At 33.5% G+C, this 18,845-nt stretch overlaps 1 protein-coding gene across 36 annotated transcripts in view; it reads left to right on the plus strand.

Annotated features, from left to right (window-relative positions):
• Nucleotides 1-18,845, plus strand: part of LMO7 (LIM domain 7) — a 310,361-nt gene that overhangs the window by 29,766 nt on the left and 261,750 nt on the right. For 4 of the 36 annotated variants that reach the window (XM_054665399.2, XM_063792220.1, XM_063792221.1 and 1 more), the window contains exon 6: nt 15,300-15,375. The exons of the other annotated variants lie outside the window; for them this stretch is intronic. In XM_054665399.2, the coding sequence (XP_054521374.1) occupies nt 15,300-15,375 (76 nt within the window). The remainder of the gene's footprint in view (nt 1-15,299; nt 15,376-18,845) is intronic. 36 annotated transcript variants of the gene reach the window in all.

Genomic DNA, 18,845 nt, shown 5'->3' on the forward strand with positions numbered 1-18,845 from the left:
CCTCCCCCCTTCTTTCTTCTTTTCTGATCTCAGAATTTTAGAAATGGAGATATTAAATTATTACTTATTTTAAAGGAAAATTCTTAGACCGAACTTACCAGTTCACACTTCCAGATCTGACTAGATGAAACTTGTCTAAGAATGCTTTCAGCAATAAAAATAGAACTGATGTTGTGTTTGGTGATGGTGAAAGTTTTCTGTTAGTTTTGTTTTATATCACAACTTTCCAGAGTAGAGGGTAATGTTAGGATATAAGATTTTTTTGATTTGTAATAAAGGAGAACTTTATTTGGGGCTACTCTCAAACTGTAAAGAAAATAATTTCTGGGAATTAGTTTGAGAAGTTTAACAATGGTAAGCTTAGGTTTAATGTAACATTTAGATGTACAGGTATTATATTAATAGATATTTCTAACATGGAGAATTATAAACTGAAGGGAGAGAAAACATAATTGTTAAACCAGTCGGGGAAAAAAGTCTTTTTAGAATATCTTGATGTCTGTGGGCATCTTGATTTATTAGGTGAGCAAAATGAAGAAACTTACCATTATCCAGATTTTCCATGGAATATGTAGTGGTATTTTGTGTATTTTGATATCTATCCCATATTTAACTTGTGACTTCTTTGCCAACCGAACATGGATACTCTGTAGGAAACTTTGCATCTTTTGTATGGATCTGGCTTTAATTTCCTTTTTAAAATTTGAACCTTAAATTTACTGTAATCCAATGTATTACACTGAAATTTACTAAAAAATCTACAGAAATCCATTTAGAATTAATTTATAATTTTGATTTTAAACTCATAAAGTTATACATGTATGTGTTCTCATGCATGCGCACACACATGTCCTTACACATATGTGTACACACATTTATAATCTAATTTTCAAAGCATTTGGCAGCTCTAGAGATGTTCCCAATTATTTTCTTTTCCATGTGCCATATTTTAGACTCAGCGGTCTTGTCTTCTCCCTCTTCCTCTCCTCAAAATTGTTCGAGGTGCTCACCAGCTTTCAAGTATTCTCACCTTCTTAATTCTTACTCCTTTTGAAAGTATGTCTGCCATATTATTATAATGATGGTTACCATTTTCTGAATTCATGTTATGGGGCAGGCTAACTAAGTGCTGTATCTACCCTAGTTTGATCCTCTCAACTCCGTAAGATAGCTGTTACCCCATTTTGCAGATTGGAAATCTAAGAAGCTGCTAATATATTCAAGGTTACACAGCTAGTAGGTACTCCTGTGCTCTTAAGGCAACAAAACGTGTAGGTAATTCAAATTGCTGAAAGCAAATAAAATGAGGTTTTTAAAATTTGAATTTCTGTTTTTGCCTTAAAAGCAAGGCTATTCACAGCTAGTAATTTAAGGCAAATATGTAATAAGTTACAAATAGTCATTCAGAGTTGTGCCGAATACTTTGTTCTTTTTTTCCGTTAACATCTAAGTCAGTTCTTATTCAGTACACTAGATTTTTTTTCCCTATTAACCGGAAATCTTACCCATAAACCAGCCACAGTCTTTTGGTAATCATGTTAGGTATATTTTAGAAAACAGTAATTATTTTAACTATCTACCCACTAATGATCCCTTCATGTTCAAGAAATTACATGGTTATAAGGATATTTTTCATAATAATAGTATGTCCATTTAAATGAGAAAATGCTTTGGCTGTAAACCAAAACCCACTTACGTTATTTTAGAATTTTAACATAATTTAGATTTAAGCACTTGGAGTACCCACCAAACTAAACACTTGATTTCTTTTTTTTTTTTTTTTCCTTGAGACAGGGTCCCATTCTGTTGCTCAGGCGGCAGTGCAGTGGGTCGATCTTGGCTCCCTGCAGCCTTGATCTCCTGGGCTCAAACCATCCTTCCACCTCAGCCTCCCAAGTAGCTGAGACCACGGGCATGTACCATCACACCTGGCTAATTTTTTTTTTTTTTTTTTTTAGTAGGGATGGGGTCTCCCTATGTTACCCAGGCTGGTCTTGAACTCCTGGGCTCAAGTGATCTTTCTGCCCTGGCCTCCCAAAGTATTGGGATTACAGGTGTGAGCCACTAACAAAACACTTGACTTCTTCTTAGGCAGACCCTCTGCTTTGTTTGATTTTTTTTTTTTTTAAGTCTGGATCATTTCTTTTTAGCCTTTACAGCATTTCGAATACGTTGGTTATTTTATTTAAAAGTTTAAAGAGTAATTTATTATTTTTTGCCGTATAAAAAAGTGCATGCACACTAACTGTGAAGGAAAAGTAATTTGGCCTTTGAGGACGTAGGTGGTGATTGTTGTTGTTTTTTGAACTGGTTTTAAGTTTGACAACCAGAAGGTAGATTTGGATTATATTCAGGAATTCAGATAGAAATAGTAATAGATGTGCCCTTATGAATCAGTCAAATTAGTTGACAGTTGATGGGCGAGTGACCTTGCAATGGAAAACACTGAAATTGGAGCTGGGAGTCATGAGTCTGCCTCTGGCTTTCACACTCACTAGTTATGTGGCTTTGGGCAAGTCAAGTAGGTCCTTGTGCTTCTGAAAAAACCAAAACTGTCATGCTTATGGTCTGTATTCTCATAGCTCACTTTCTCTGTGTGTGTAAGTGAATGTGTGTGTGTGTGTGTGTTTAAACTCAGAGGGTTTAAATCAGAATTAATGCTTAAAAATCTCATGCAACAATTACTTATTAAATATCTTAGCATTCTTCCTGAAGAGTAAAACATTTAATCTGCATTTTAAAATTCCTCAGGTTTCTGAAAAGCCTAGTCTAGGTTTTTTTGAACTATAATGAAGAGATGAGTTTATATTTCATGTAAAGTGGTGTATCTACAGTCACATTATACTGTTGCAGTGCCCACATAGTCAGCAGTGAGGGCACAGGTTCACTGTTAATGTCCTGGCAAACATTGGTGTCGTTAATAGTTTTGATGAAATAAATAATTGTTAGTGATTTTGGACTCTTCACCAGAATGAAAAAACTGAGGAAGTGAGTTCTTTATTCAGACTATCTAAAAAGTGAACTCTCTTTAAGACTTTTATGAAAGATTCAAAAATAAACTGTAGACATTTAATCTTTTCCAATTAGTATGGAAGACAATGTGAAAAATTAGCCATCTAGCTCAAGATTCAGCTCACAGTTTAAATTTTCATATTTGAAAGCAGAGCTAAAAATTAGGTTGCTTTAACAATTGCATTAACAGGTAATATTATAAGGATTTAAAAGTTGGTGTATGTATCTTTAATCTTTGTAATTCTAAGAGGAAAGCCTGTGAATTTTACGTTTCCATAATAGCACACTTTATTTCAAAGTCCTTCCATCTCTTGAAATGTTATTGCTTGAAAGTCTTTTTCTGAATTAGATCAACTCTTTGAAATTGAAAATATATATGATGTACACTGTTATGTCTATATTATGAATTATCTCTGGAAATTATACAGTTGGAGATATTTGTATAGTGCGTTCATTTAGCATGAGGAGGTAAAAATAAGTCTGACTAGAGTAAAAATTTAGAATTATTGATTCTAATGTTTTAACATTTTGACATACTTGTTAGAAACAATCTTTAGTATGCTATCATAGGAGCAGTAAGGTAGTAGACAAAAGCTTTGCCTGCCCCCAGGCCTTACAAAGTAGTTTAAAAATAAACAATTACAATATATTGATATGCTATCCTATTTTGAATGTTGTAAAACATTAGTCACATACAAACACACACACCCACAAGCTTTGACATATGGGACTCATTTAACAGAGTGTACTTTTAGACTCATTATCCTTTTCTTATTCCTTCCTCTGTTATATAAGTTTTTATTAGAAAACATGATTCTCAAAAAGAAGGCTAAAATTACTAGTGTGATAACATTTGGGGAAAATTATTCTTTGTCTTTAAAATAGAAATAATTATAATATGTACCTTATAGGATTATTGTGAAGATCTGTAGCATCTATAGTTTAGAACATCTGGTAAAAGATAGTAAGCACTTGATATTAGCTATTATGGTTGTTGTTTTATAACATCATTTTGGATACCAATATTATTACTGTTGACTGATGCATATATAGATACTTGTGTGCACATTTTCACTAAAGCGTAATTGTAGAAAACCAGAAACAAACTAAAGGTGCAGTATTACATTTATGGTATGTCTATTTAAGGAATAATATGTTGCCATGAAAAATGATGTAGAGATATACTTACTGAGATGAATAGAAGCCCAAAATTTATGGGTAATGAAACAAAATAGCTAAAAATTTTAACAAATTGCTTAAGGTCAAAAGTAGGCTACCATAAGACTATAAAATCCCTGTAAACAGCCCTGAAGGGAGAGCTCATATCCACTCTCTGCAGACCTCAATGGGTGCTCATGAGATTAAGTGGGGACAAGATGGGAGAGAATCTTTAAGTGCAGGCCTAGGGGAGGAGAGCAGTTGCTGCTGTGGGAAAGGCATGAAGCCTGGATTCTTCTCTCCTGTAGAACAAAGCCTAAAGACCTTGAGACAGAAAACCTTTCCTGGGGAAGGGAAGAGATAAAACCACCCCTTTTGTGGGAGGGGCAGGTTCTTCTACCACTGGAGGAAAAGACCCCTGAGAAAGTCTTGTCCTTGATATCCAGGGACAGAGGCTGATCTACAACAACAAAGAATGCCTCCACAAGCCCACCATTAGACTAGCAAGCACCAAGAAACAGGTCTCAAATGTGTGGGGATGGGTCAATAATATGGAGAGAGACCTTCTCTGAGGCATAGCCTCTGAGCAAAAGCCTAAAGCTGAGAGTGGAACAAGAGCATTGAAAAAGAAAACATCCTACAACCCAACTTCCACTCTAAGCACAAGGTTATGCCAGATAAATTTTAAACCAATGGTATTCTCAAGGTAATCATAGCAACAATAAAACCCAAACAGTAAACTCTTGACTAGGTTGGCTTATCCCCATACACTAAGTTGTAGCAGAAGATGAGACACGCCCATTTTTAGGCATACATATTATTTATCACAGTCTCTATACTCCTAGAGAAGGTGTCTGGCTTTTAACCAAAAGCATTCAGCAGAGCTAGACTCATATATGATCTAGATGTCAAACTATCAGACAGGGAATTTAAAATAATTAAATGCTCAAGTGGAAAAGATGGAAAACATGTTCTATCACATGGGTAATACCAGCAGAATTGGAAACTATTAACATAAGAAAGAATCAAATGGAAATGCCAGTAATGAAAAATACAGTACTAGAGATGAAGAATGCCATTAACAGATTCACCAGTAGACTCAACAAAGCTGAGAAAAGAATCGGTGAATGTGAAGATAAATCACTGGAAATTACCCAAACTTACTCACAAAGGGGAAAAAAATGGTGGAAAAGAGGGGGAAAAACCACACAAAACAAACAGTGCACCCAACAGCTGTGGGACAATTTCAAGTGATGTAATATGTGAAAATGGAATCCCAGAAGGAGAAGAGAGATGGAAAGATATGATGGGGGTGGGAGTGGGTGAGGGGTGGGGTCTTGAGACAAAAAGTATTTGAAGGGTAATGGCCAACTATTTTCCAAAAATAATTACAGACATCAAACCACAGCTTCAGGAATCTCAGAGACACTAGGTAGGATGAATACCCTTATCCTCCAAAAAACAAACACACATATATACCTACTGAGATACATTAAAATTCAAAGATAAATGGAAAATGTTGCTGAAGAACAAAGATAAATGGAAAATGTTCAAGGCAGCCACATGAAAAAGACAGAGTAGATACTAAGAATTCATAAGAATTACAGCAGACTCCTTACTAGAGGTTATGCAAGCCAGAACACATAGAATGATATTTTTAGAAAGCTGAGTTCAGTGGAACAAAATATCTTTTAAAAATAAAAACTTTGAGACAGACAAAAACTGAGAGAGCTCATACCAGCTTACTTACACTACAAGAAATGTAAAGGAATTTCATTATGCTGAAACAGTACAATGCCAGACAGAAACTTGGAGCTATACAAAGATTTAGGAAGCATTGAAAATGGAACAAATGAAGGTAAATATAAAATAAATTTTATTCTTGTTTTACATTTCAGTAAAAGATGATTAGGATTACTAAATCAAAGATAGCAACTATGTACTATAAATTTATAGCACATATAAAAATAAAATAAGACAATAGCACAAAGGGAGGGAGGGAGAAATTGGGATAATACTGTTGTGAGGTTCTTATACTACATATGTAGTGGTGTAATACTGTTTGAAGGTACTCCGTAACTAAAGATATATCTTGTAAATCCTCGGGCAATTACTGAAAAGCTTAAAAAGTATAAACAAGAAGCCCACAGTACAGATAAAATAGAATAATAAAAATAATGCAAAAAGCAGAAAAGTAACAGAGCAGATGGAAAAAATAAAGAACTGACAATGTAGATTTAAATCCAGCCATATAAAACATCACATGAAGTTAATGAAATGTCAGTATAAAGACTCAAATGTCTATAAACCCTCAAATTGAAAGATCAGTTTAGTAAAAAAGCAAGACACAATTATATGCTGTTTACAAGAAAGTCATTTTAAAAAACGTAAGAAGATAACAATCAAAAGGATGGGAAAAGATGAACTATACAAACACTAATCAAAAGAAAGCTGGAGTAGTTATATTGACATGAAGTTAAGTAGACTTCAGAACAAGGAATATTCCCAGTGATGAAGAAGGACATTACATAAGGATAAAGAGGTTATCTCACCAAGAAGACATAGCATACACGTAACAGAAAGTATGTGTATGCAGCTAACAATTAGAGCCTCTAAATGTATGAGGCAAACACTGTTAGAACTGAAAAGAGAAATAGACAAATTCACAATTATAGTTGGAGATGTCAACACTCAGAATCAATAAAACAAATAGATACAGAACATTACTAAAAAATTGAAGATTTGAACAACATTGTCAAACAACTTGACCCTTTTGATATTTGTGGAACACTTCAGAAATTTGGAATATAACAGTTGAATATACAGTCTTCTCAAGTGCACATGGGATAGTTACCAGGATAGACCATATTCTGGATTAAAAAATCAACCTTAAATTTTTTTAAAAAATTTAATTTATACAAAGAATGTTTTCTATTCATAGTGGAGTTAAACTACAAATCAACAATAGAAAAATATCTGGAAAATCCCCCAAATATTTAGATATTAAATAGTACACTTCTAAATAATTCATGGATCAAAGAGGAATCACAAGAGAAATTAGAAAACATTTTGAATTGATTGAAAAGAAATATACCAAAATTGACAGGATACAGCTAATGCAGGGGTTGGAGAGAAATCTATAGCATTAAATGCTTATAGTAGAAAAAAACAAACAAACAGAGGTTAGAGGGAAACTATAGTATTGCATGCTTATAGTAGAAAAGGGAAATGGCTTCAAGTCAGAGATCTAAGTTTTTACCTTAAGGTAGCAAAAAAAAAAAAAAGAGCAAATTAAATCCAAAATGCATAAAAGGTAGAAATAACAAAGGTAAAAGCAGAAGTCAATGAAATTCATTACTGTAGTAGAGGTCCTAGCCAATATAGTAGGGCAAGTAAAGGAAATAAAGGGAATATTGTTTAAAAAGGAAGAAGTAAAGCAGTCTCTAATCACAGAGAGCATGACTTTTTAAATAGAAAATGATTTATTAAAAAATGGAGAAGGGCTTGATGTTTAAAATATAAAAGATAAAGACTGTTAGAAATGTTCCAGGTTAAAAGATACTAAGGAGACATGATGAATAAATTTAATATCTGTGCTTAGATTAGATCCTGGGGGAAATGCTATAAATTACACAACTAGATAACTGGCAAAATTAAAATATGGGAGATTAGGAGAAAGTATTATATCAATATAAAATTTTGAGGGTGATAACTGCACTGATATTAATGTAAGTTAATTCCCTTAGTCCTAGGAAATACTGAAGAATTTAGGATTAAAGGGCCATGATATATGTAACTTATCTTCGAATGATTCAGGAAAAAAAGTTATGTAGAAAAAGGAAAAGAGTGTAAGTGCAGATGATAAAGCAAATGGAGGTAAAATGTCATAGTCAAATCTGGGTGTTTCCTGTATTATGCTTGTTTTTGTAACTCTGTAAATTTGAAATTATTTTTTTAAAAAAAAGTTTTCAAAAAGGTTCTTCAAAAATGACAAAAGAAGAGGGCCATCATACCTGAAGTTGGAAATCACATTTCTCACAGGTGTGTTTGGAGTAAGCAACCTTAAGGGATGAGGTAATGTCTTTGCCTCTGGAACAAAGAGCCTGTTTGCTTACTGCTTGCTGTAAACCAGTGGTTTCCCCCAGCTCAGTGTTCCTCTCTTGTAACACAGCCTATTCTTTTGCAACCATCCACCCTAGCTCTGTCTGTTGCTCTCATGTGAATTGGCACAAACGTATTGATGATCATGCTCCTTGCTGTGCTATAAGTAATAATTTTTTTTTTCTCTGACCCAGGCGTCTCATGCCTTTTGCCAATACCCATGAACAAGTAAGAGGCTAACTTATTAAATTGAAAGAATAAACTCAAATTTCAGATCTGACAGATTACTCTTCTAAACATGTCTTCCTTATTTCTATTTCTGTTCTTTTCTCACACTGAATTCTTTGCCAAGAATATTTTCCCATTTCACCCATCCCAACTTTATATATTCTTTCAGTATACAATGCTGGTTTAGTAATATTTCCCTCTCTAGATTCTTAGAAATTTTTTCTCCACTATTTATTAGTCACCTCTCCTTCTATCTTTTCCTTTACATCATTTCTTTCCCCCTTTTATTCATTGCCTCTTTATTCTTCCCCTATTCTTTCCTTCTCTCTTTCCTGTTATTTGAACATAACCAGATTGAATGTGACAAATTTCTTATTAAACTGTATCTGTGAGAGAAGACATTATCATATACACTTTTGTTCCCATATAGAATCAAGTATAGGATTCATTTATGTATTTTTGATTGACTGATTCTTATTATGAGCCGCTAAAATGTTCGAACATATTTTTTAACCCCGCATCAAAATGATAGCTTTTTTTAAAGGTTAGTATATTGTATATTTAGATTGAAGGTACTAAGTAGGATTAGAGAATTTTCACAGTTGACAAGAGTTTTAAAAATCATTCGGAAAGTAAAACTCATTTTCCTTAAGAGAAATCTACTATGGTTGTTACGGTTAGCAAAATCTATTATCACCAAGCAAGGATTTATATTACCATTCTTTTTATTTCTTCTCACTATGATTGTAGTGATTGTAATTTTGTCATACTCCCTCAAATTTTTTATTTTATATACTGGTGTTATTAATCCAATGTGACAATTATGAAGTCATTTGGATTACTACTATTATGTTATCATACCCTTGTATACTTTGTAGAAAACTCTTGGCTAGATTTGCCTTTTGTGGTACAATAGTGTTTGAAAAGGTGTTCCCAAAATACCTAACCTTATCAGAATTATTTCTCTCCTTAACAGTATGTGTCCCATGTTAGCATTAACATATTTTTCTTGGTCATTTTGGGTTTACACCACAGTGATTAAGATCATTGGACTCTAGAACTTGATTTCCTGGGTCTGAATCCCGGTTCTGTTACCTACTGGCAATGTGACCTTGGTTATGTTACTTAACCCATTTGTGCTCTGATTCCTCATTTGCATAACAGGAATAGTTGTTCCTGTGGGTTACTGGAAGGTTAAATGAACCTATATATGTCAAGTCCTTAAAAAGCACCTGGCATAAAAAAAGATGCGTATTATATTTAATGATATTGTTTCCTAAAAGATAGCTAAGAGGCCATGATATTTTCCATGTAACCTGTCAGCCTAAGTAGGAGGATAGTTTATTCAGATCGTCAGCTTTGGAGGAATTAATTTCACTCTTGTTTATATTTTAAAGTTGGCTTTTTTTTTCTTCTTGGAGCTTATTCCTTTTAAGGAATTCTTTTTTACCAATGCCTATCACCACACAGTTTTCTTCTACCCGTTATTCTTTGTGCATTTTATATGCGTTACATGGTTTTTGTGTGTGTGTTACTTTTTAAAAACATTTTGATGTAATAATTTTAGTGGCTTTTACGTATTAATTTCCATGAGTCTGTGCTATGCAAATGAGGATATGTGAATATTATCAATGTACACATATAGAACTATGGCATATAACCTGATACTTGGTTATATATTTCCACTTTACCTGCTTTTAACCAATATTCATACATGATCCTTTGCTAGGTAGATTATGGTTATTAAAAATAGTAGACCATATGAATTACAAGCATGACCATACGTTGCTTTTAAGAATAAATGATCACCCAGTAACGTGGTCTAAGTAAAATATTCTCTTTTTTAATTATGTAGTCCTCCTCGCCATCCTCATCACAGCCTCATTCTAGCCACTGCAGAACGAAGGCCTCATCATTGTGTCACCATGCATCCCTGCCCTGGGTCAAACGTAACCATGTAGGCCCTGCAAAGGCTACCAGTCCATCTCTCCGTCTTCGTCGCTGGCGACCCTTCTTACGTCTACCATCTTTGGGTCTCCATTCTGTTGTAAGTTTAGTCAATCTTCCGTCTCTTCTTCCAGTGACAAGGGCTGTCTTTTTTTTTTTTTTTTCTTAACTTCGGTCTTCAGAGTGCTTTTCTCTTGGTTCACTCAACCATTAGCTTTTTCTCCCCCAAAAAGATTGCAAGCATATCTCTATGCTTTGCATTCTAGCTTGACTTTTGCCAGTGCCTCAGAACATCCATCTTTCCACTCCATATCCTGCCAACATAACGGCACCTGCCTTTTGATGAGCACTGATCCACATTCATGATAATGTTTAAGTCTGGTTAATTGTTAAAGTGAATATGTGTTCTGTTACCCTTCAGCTTTCTGAATTCATTGAGTTGACTCAGGTCAACAAATGCTGTGTACCTTCTGAGTTCTTTGCCATCTATTACTTTATTATTATTTTTTTTTATGTTTCTGAGCATGACTTTAGTCTCTTGCCATGCTCTGGGGTTACTTTACTTACTCTATTCTCAATCTAAATCCTTTGTGGTGTAGGGTGTTTCATCTAAGCTATTATTTTATTCCCTGAGGTGGCTCAGGTACTTGGTTTAATCTTGATCTGATCTTTCCTGCCTATTCAGTTTCTAAAGATCTTTTCCAAGTAGGAAATGAAGATTTTCTCCTTGTGTATTGATGTAGGCTTCCCACAAATTTATGATTTCTCTTTTATAGGCTAATGATATCTGCAAACTATTAAAAATACATTTTTCTTATAATCTTGCTAATTATCTTAAATGTTGAGACTGATGATGCAATTCTAGTAATTATCATAATTGAGATACACTACAGAATTAAGCAACTACAGCTCTTGTCTTTCTGATGTTTTGGACTATTAAAGGCAATGACTGTGGTTTGGCAGAGCCTCCCTAGAAATGGAGTATCTTAAAGCTTTGGTGTGTGCCATACATTTATAAGAAATTTGACATTTCTATAAATCATGATGGCTTTTGAAGCCAGAGGAGGAAGTCTGATTACACGTACATTTAATGCTTAAGAACAATTAAAAGTCAATGGCAAGCATTCTTTCCTTCCCCTTATTTACCCTTCTAGTGTTATACTCAAACTGTGAAGTGGTATCTTTCCTTAAATATTTGCTTCCACCAAATATCAGTATGGTCATCAAATACTTTTCCATTTCTGCTGAGTATCAACAAACTCACATCTCTTTCTATTTCATTATCCTCATTGGGTCACGACATTCTTCATTTTTATTCGTTCATCCATTTGATATTTGTTGCTTCTCTACTGTGCCATATGCCATTTGACACAGTGAGAGATACAAGGTGAACTAAATGACCAGGGTAGAATCCTAAAGGTGTAAATTCTGACATGAGCACAATTGATCCAATTCTAATGTGAATTATTTCTTTTCTACTTAAATAAATGAACATATAAAATTTGGCATTTCCTGTTTTATATGCTTTTATATAATGTTGACCTTGGCTCCATATTAGTTCCATTGCCTTATAGCTTTAAATGTTTTTGTAGCTTAGTAGTAAAGAACATGGATTCTAGAAGCACACTGCTTGGGTTTGAATCCAGATTCTACCACTTACTAGCTATATGACCTACAGCGTGTTACTTAATGCTTCTGTGCCTCAGTTTTCTCAAGAGTAAGATGGGTATAATTATATTACGTACCTTATTGGGTTTATACAGGTTGAGTATCTCTTATCCAAAATGCTTGGGATGAGAAGTGTTTTGGATTTTGGTTGGATTATTTATATTAGACTTACCTGGTTGAGTATCTCAAGCCAGAACATTTAAAATCCACAATGCTGCAGTTAGCATTTCCTTTGAACATCCTGTTGGTGCTCAAAAAGTTTGAGGTTTTGGAGCATTTGAGATTTCAGATTTTTGGATTTGGGATGCTCAACCAGTATGATGATTAATTATTTGATACATATAAAACATTTAGAACAGTGCCTGGTGGTATATATTAAGTGCTATACAATTATACATTAAATTTAGTGTATATTTTAATGTGACATTTATATTTAGTATTTAATTTATATCTAATTGATTTGTTATCACTTTTTAATTCTTTGAGTTAACTAAGAAGTGTTGCATTCTAAATTAGGGATATATATATCAAAACTAATTGATTGGAAGTCAATGGTACTATTTATACTAAAAGAGTAGGATCCTTATCAGTAGATAGAGACATACAAGAATAGTCATACTACATCTATGAAGTGTCAATATCAGGCAGCAGCTTCAAAGCCAAAATGGTGGTTGGATGTAAAGTGGAATTTTAATTTTTCCTTCATATATATATATATATATATATATATGAAGGAAAAAAAGATCCCATCTATAGCCTTTTTTTTTTTTTTTTTTTTTGCCCTTTGCGTAGTTATTTCTTGGTCATTTTTTGAAACAAGACTTGCTGAAATTTGCTTTTTATTTATTTTTCTTGTTTTTAGTGGAATAACTTTTAAGCAATTAAATAATTACAGATTTTTAGACTCTGAGACTAATTGAAGCTGACTGAAGGAAAAGGCTTATCACAGGTTCTGAGGTTTTGTGGAAGGCTTAGAAGTTTTGAGCTTTGCTTATCTTTTATAATAGTTTGAAGGCTTTTCATACCCTTTTTAGAATTTTGTATTTTTAGTATGCACTTTTAGATTAAAGGTGCAATGATGCACAATTTTGAGTCACTACATTTGGTAATTGCTTACATTTGCGATAATGTAGTATTGTTATTGGAGTAATACATAAGGTTTATATAACACTTAACAGTTTACAAAGTACTTTCATGCAGCTCATTTAAACCTCGAGGTGGATAAGAAACCCAAGGCTTACAGGGATTGGGTCCATATTCAGTTCTCTGACTCCAGTTGTACTACTTTTACCTCTAGCATGGTTGTATTTACTGGCACAATATAAAAAATAGAAGCTATAAGATGTGTAATTCTTAAGAAGAGATGGTGTTAAGGTAACTAATAATTTATGAAAGCATAAAGTTTAAAAGATTTAGAGTATTTCATATCCTGTTGGAAAATTGTCTTAAAATGAGTAAAAGCAAGACTCTTTCCTAGGTGAATGAGTAATTCATTATAGCCTTTTTTATTATAGAATTAAAGTTACAGTTTATATAATTGCCTAGGTTTAGCCTTAAAAAATTGGATTCTCTTCTGATTATTGATAAATGGAGATATTAGACTGAGTGGCCAGTAATATTTTTTGATTCTCTGACCAGAGAATCAAAACTCTGGTCATTATCACTGTCTTCACATATTTAAAGAAATATGTTCAGGAGGGATTAGACTTTTTTCTAAGATGATGGAAAATACAAGGAGACATATTTAGCCTCAGTATGAGGGAAAATTCTAACAAAACTGTCTAACAATGGAATGGACTGCCTCAAAACCTAGCGGAGGAGCCTCTGGCATTAGAGGGGCTACCACAGGATGGAGAAGTGCAGTACTGGAGCAACAATAAAACTAGATAACTCTGATTGCTAACACCTGTGGAATTCTGTAGTTCTAGAGTGAAGCTAGAAGAGCTGGCTTGCCACATCAGTTTATGTTGAATTTCTTCCGTTCATAATTTGAGGGAAATAACCTCTGAAGAATAATTTGAGATTAGGTGAAACACTATATATAAATGTTTTAGAAACATTCTGTATATCCAAGATAGTAATGTTTATTCTGTACCTTTCAATATCTGCATCAGAAAACTTCATATTACAACTACTTGAAAATATATAGTTACTTGAGGATGAAAAGAATATAATTTTTTATTTAAGATACTATCTGTTACTGAAAGGATATTAAGTAATCTGAGATATAATTTGATTTATGCCATTTGAAAACTTTTCCTTTAAAATTTGTGCTCTATTTGCATTTTTAACAGTGATTGTATTTCATTTCAAACCATTTAGGTTTGATGTATAGCTAACTCATATTAATATTAGCTGTATAGTTACTACATATCATAGGAAGTGCCAGTTAATCAATGTATCGACTTTGCGTATGTTATTTGAATGCCTTAGAAATGTAGATATTGCTCATGCAAATTGATTGGTAAGCTAAAGAAATGTAGATCTAGTCTTAATTTCAAATTGTTTGTTAAGCATCAAAGCAGAGAAAAATCATAGGCTACTGTGAATTGTACTTTAATTTGTTCTTATCTTTTTTCCCTTCCTTTTAATCGCCTAGGCTATTTTCCTGCATTATTCATTTTTAAACTTTTAAAATCCAGAGTGGGTTAAAATGCTTATTTTACTCAAAGACTGTTTACACTGCACTGTTAAAACATCAGATTATCAAGTTCAGGTCTTTAAGGGAACATCTCTTTTGACATCTTAAAATTTAACTTGAAAAGAGTTTCTTTAAGCTGTTAGGTGTAAAAATATTTTAACTTTCTTATTTCAAATTTTAAAAACTCATACATATCAGTTCATGTATTCATTTCATTCAGTAAGTATGCAATGTGCGTATACTGTATACCAGGCATTGTGCTAAGTGCTGAGGCTTCTAAGGTGAACACAATTTTTGGTCTTTAGATAGTTGAGATTAAGAAAGTTGTGCTTTTAGTCACTGTTTTCTTTGCCGATAACTGAGCACATTGTCACAAACACAGGCATGGTCACTCTTTGTCCATTATACCAAACATTAAGCCTTGAATTATATTGGATAAATGTTCTCTTATATAATTTGATGTTATTTGTATGTGTTTATGTATACATGACTGATTTGTTTGACTACGAATGTATATAATACCTATTTTTCCCTCCTATTCCAGGCACCAAGTATAGATGAGAAAGTAGATCTTCATTTTATTGCATTAGTTCATGTAGATGGGCATCTCTATGAATTAGGTAAGAACTATTTTAATTTGTCCTGGAGAGAGAAATGGTAAATGGGAAAGTCTCTACTTATGATAAACAGGACTATTGATATTTATTGTGTTTACTTAAATTAACTGATTGCCTATAAAATTGATTTGACATAGCGACAGTTTTCCTTTTAAGACAGTTTACTAGAAAAATGTTATTTTATGTTTAAGCAACTGATAATTCAAAAATGTTTGCATACCATCTTCGCATTTTAGCAAAGCAAGAAAGTAAAAACCATTACAGGGAACTGCTTCAAATCTCTCTGGCAATCATTACAAAATTATTGAGTGGGTTATCATCAATATCTGGCTGAACAACCTTTAGTTTTAAAAGATAGTGTAATATTTGGGAGGCTGAGGCAGGCGGATAACCTGAGCTCAGGAGTTCAAGATCAGCCTGACCAACATGGAGAAACCCCATCTCTACTAAAAATGCAAAATTAGCCCGGCGTGGTGGCACATGCCTGTAATCCCAGCTACTTGGGAGGCTGAGGCAGGAGAATCGCTTGAACACAGGAGGTGGAGGTTTCAGTGAGCCGAGATCGTGCCATTGTACTCCAGCCGGGGCAACAGGAGTGAAACTCCATCTCAAAAAAAAAAAAAAAACAAAAAAAAAAAAACAAGAGCGTAATAGTTGTAATGATTGGGCTGAGTGTCGCTAGTTTTCAGGGTTTTGTAATGTTCCTGTGATTTTTTAAAGACTTTACAGGAGCCTTTGTTTTCTTCAGGCATATGTCAGAGTACCCATGATTAGTTACTTGGTATTTTGGCTTATACCTGTACTTTTTTTTTTTTTTAAGTTTACCTTTCAGTGGACTATTTCATGGCATGTTGGAGGAGATCACATAATTTACTCAGACAGAATAAACTTCTTGTAATTTTTTCATAATTGGTATACAATACTTATTATGACTTCTTCTTATTCTTTTCCATAAGACCTTCTCGAGTTTTAAAAAAGCCAAATAAACAACAAAAAAGAGAAGTTCTTTTCAGTAATTCTAGATACCGTGAGTTTTGGTTCTATTACCTCTCATTTGCTGTCTATATATTACCTTGTCACATTAATTTTAAGTTGTATAAAGATAGAAAATTTTGAAAGAACACAGATTGTGACTGTAAATGTGATCCATAAAATTTAGGTGGATTTTGTGTTTGGAATATTAGCAACAGATCGCATACTTTATTAAAAAGAAATGGCCCTATCAAAGGGGACAAGGAAAAGAAAGAACATAGTATTTATAAAAATGTGCAACCCTGAGCGTTGTCTACAATACTAGAGTGATTTGAGGAGTAATAAAACTTAAATGAGAAGAAGTCATTATTTTGGTAGTATATAATGGACCTCCAGGACAGTTTTGAAGATGTGCCTTGCTAATTGAGTCTACAAAATCTGCAGAGATAAAGTATAACAGTGATTGGGGACTTCAGATGTCTGGGTGGTTGCTGGAAGCAGATTTTCTACTCTGAATTGTGAATAGTAAATAATAACTAGTGGAAGAGGAAATAAAGAGTGCTGGGACTTAACAGACACATTCTGTTAACTTCAAGAAAGTAGATTTGGCCAGAGCAAACATATGTAGGATTCATAACCCGAGACTATAAATCTGATTGTGACTTTCAGAATGAGAGACTTACAGAGCAAACAATAACATCTAAAATATATTTAAACCAAAAGAAAACCTCTCTAATGATCTCAATGGGAAGGAAAGAGTTATCTTAAAAAAAAACTCAGTTTTACTGGTTAGATAGCTGTCTCGGCTCAGAGGCTAAAAGGGCAGTTAGAAGGAAGGACATATATCAAGGGTAAGCTACATATGAAGAATAATGCTCTTTTGGAGCATGCCAAGATCAACACAAAAGGATTTTAAAATTGGTTTGAAGTAAGAACTTCATAAAACAAAGGCAGAACTACTGAGGTCTTGTTTGGTTTAGATATTCTTTATCAAGAAGAATGATCTGATGGAAAATTAGAAGCCTACTGGAAATTAGATTTTTTAAATGAGTTTAAATAATTTCAGAGTGGTAAAGAATAGCCATAATCTTTGAGATGTTAGAGCAATAATAGGTACATTACAAAGATGGGCAGTTGCTGATTCATTGCAAAGGAAACTGGCAATAACACTGATGCAGATCTAATAAATTCAAAAGGAATATTGAGCAAGAAGAGTATTGAGTTAGTGAGTAGAAAATAGTGATTAAGAGATTAGCACTGGGCACAGTGGTGTGTTCCTGTAGTCCCACTTTCTGTAGTGGGAAGCTGAAGCACGATTGCCTGAGCCCAGGAGTTTGAGGCTACAGTGTGCTATGATTGCACCTGTGAACAGCCACTACACTTCTGCCTGGGTGACATGGCAAGACATCATCTCTTAAAAAAAAAAGAAAAGAAGACACTATATAACTTTTAAGAAAGAAGTCATTTCAAAGTTCAATTTGCTCTCTGTGGGTTCTTGCATTGGTAGATTCAACCAACTGTGGATTGAAAGTATTAGAAAATAAATACCAATACAACAATAAAAAACAAATTTTGAAAACAACATAACAACTATTTACATAGCATTTATATTGTATTATGTATGATAAGTAATCTAGAGATGATTTAAAGTATTTGGAATTGTGTAGGTTATATGCAAATACTATACCATTTAGGTAGAGTATGTCAAGGGGCTTGAACATCTCAAAATTTTGGTATGAGATGGGGCCGGTGTCCTGGAACCAGTCCCCCACAGATATGGAGAGATGACTGTAACTTTATTTTTAAAAATAAGGCTGTATGATTGTAGACATTGTGCAAGTTAATTTCTATAGGATATCTATATTTAACAGAGAATGGTGGTAGTCTTTAATGTATTAATTCCCTACTCTAATAAATTGTAAGGTTAACCAATGAAAAGGACTGAGTTATTTCTCTTTTGTTATCACCCTCCCTTTTCCTTGGGGCCTCATATAGTTTCTGGCATATGTAAAGGGGAAGAAGTACATATTTTAAAATAGATAAAACAACTCCTTGTGGATATAGAGTAGAGCATTGGGATTTAGAGGTGGATTTGGAACTGATTGAACAATCAGATTAAAAAACCATTAACTAATAAATTATTGTCTACCTGAAGTAACAGGAATACTTTGAAGCAGTTTTAGAAATTTTATTTTGAAGTAACTTAAGATGTTTGTAGAAGTTACAGAAATAGTATACAGAGCTCCCATACATCCTCCCACAGATTACCCAGATTCAATTCATATTTCTGAACCATTTGAAAATAAGTTGAAGACATGATGCCCCATTACCTTTAAAACTTCTGTGTGTATTTTCTCAAAACAAGTGGATACTCTCCTACATAACTATAGTATGAATATCAAAATCAGGAAATTATTATAACATTGATCCAGTATTATCTGATCCACAGACCCCATTACAGTTTTCCTGATTATCACAATAATGTCCTCTATTCAGGAGCC

The sequence above is a fragment of the Pan troglodytes genome, chromosome 14, assembly GCF_028858775.2.
Source record: "Pan troglodytes isolate AG18354 chromosome 14, NHGRI_mPanTro3-v2.0_pri, whole genome shotgun sequence".
Classification (NCBI taxonomy): domain Eukaryota; kingdom Metazoa; phylum Chordata; class Mammalia; order Primates; family Hominidae; genus Pan; species Pan troglodytes.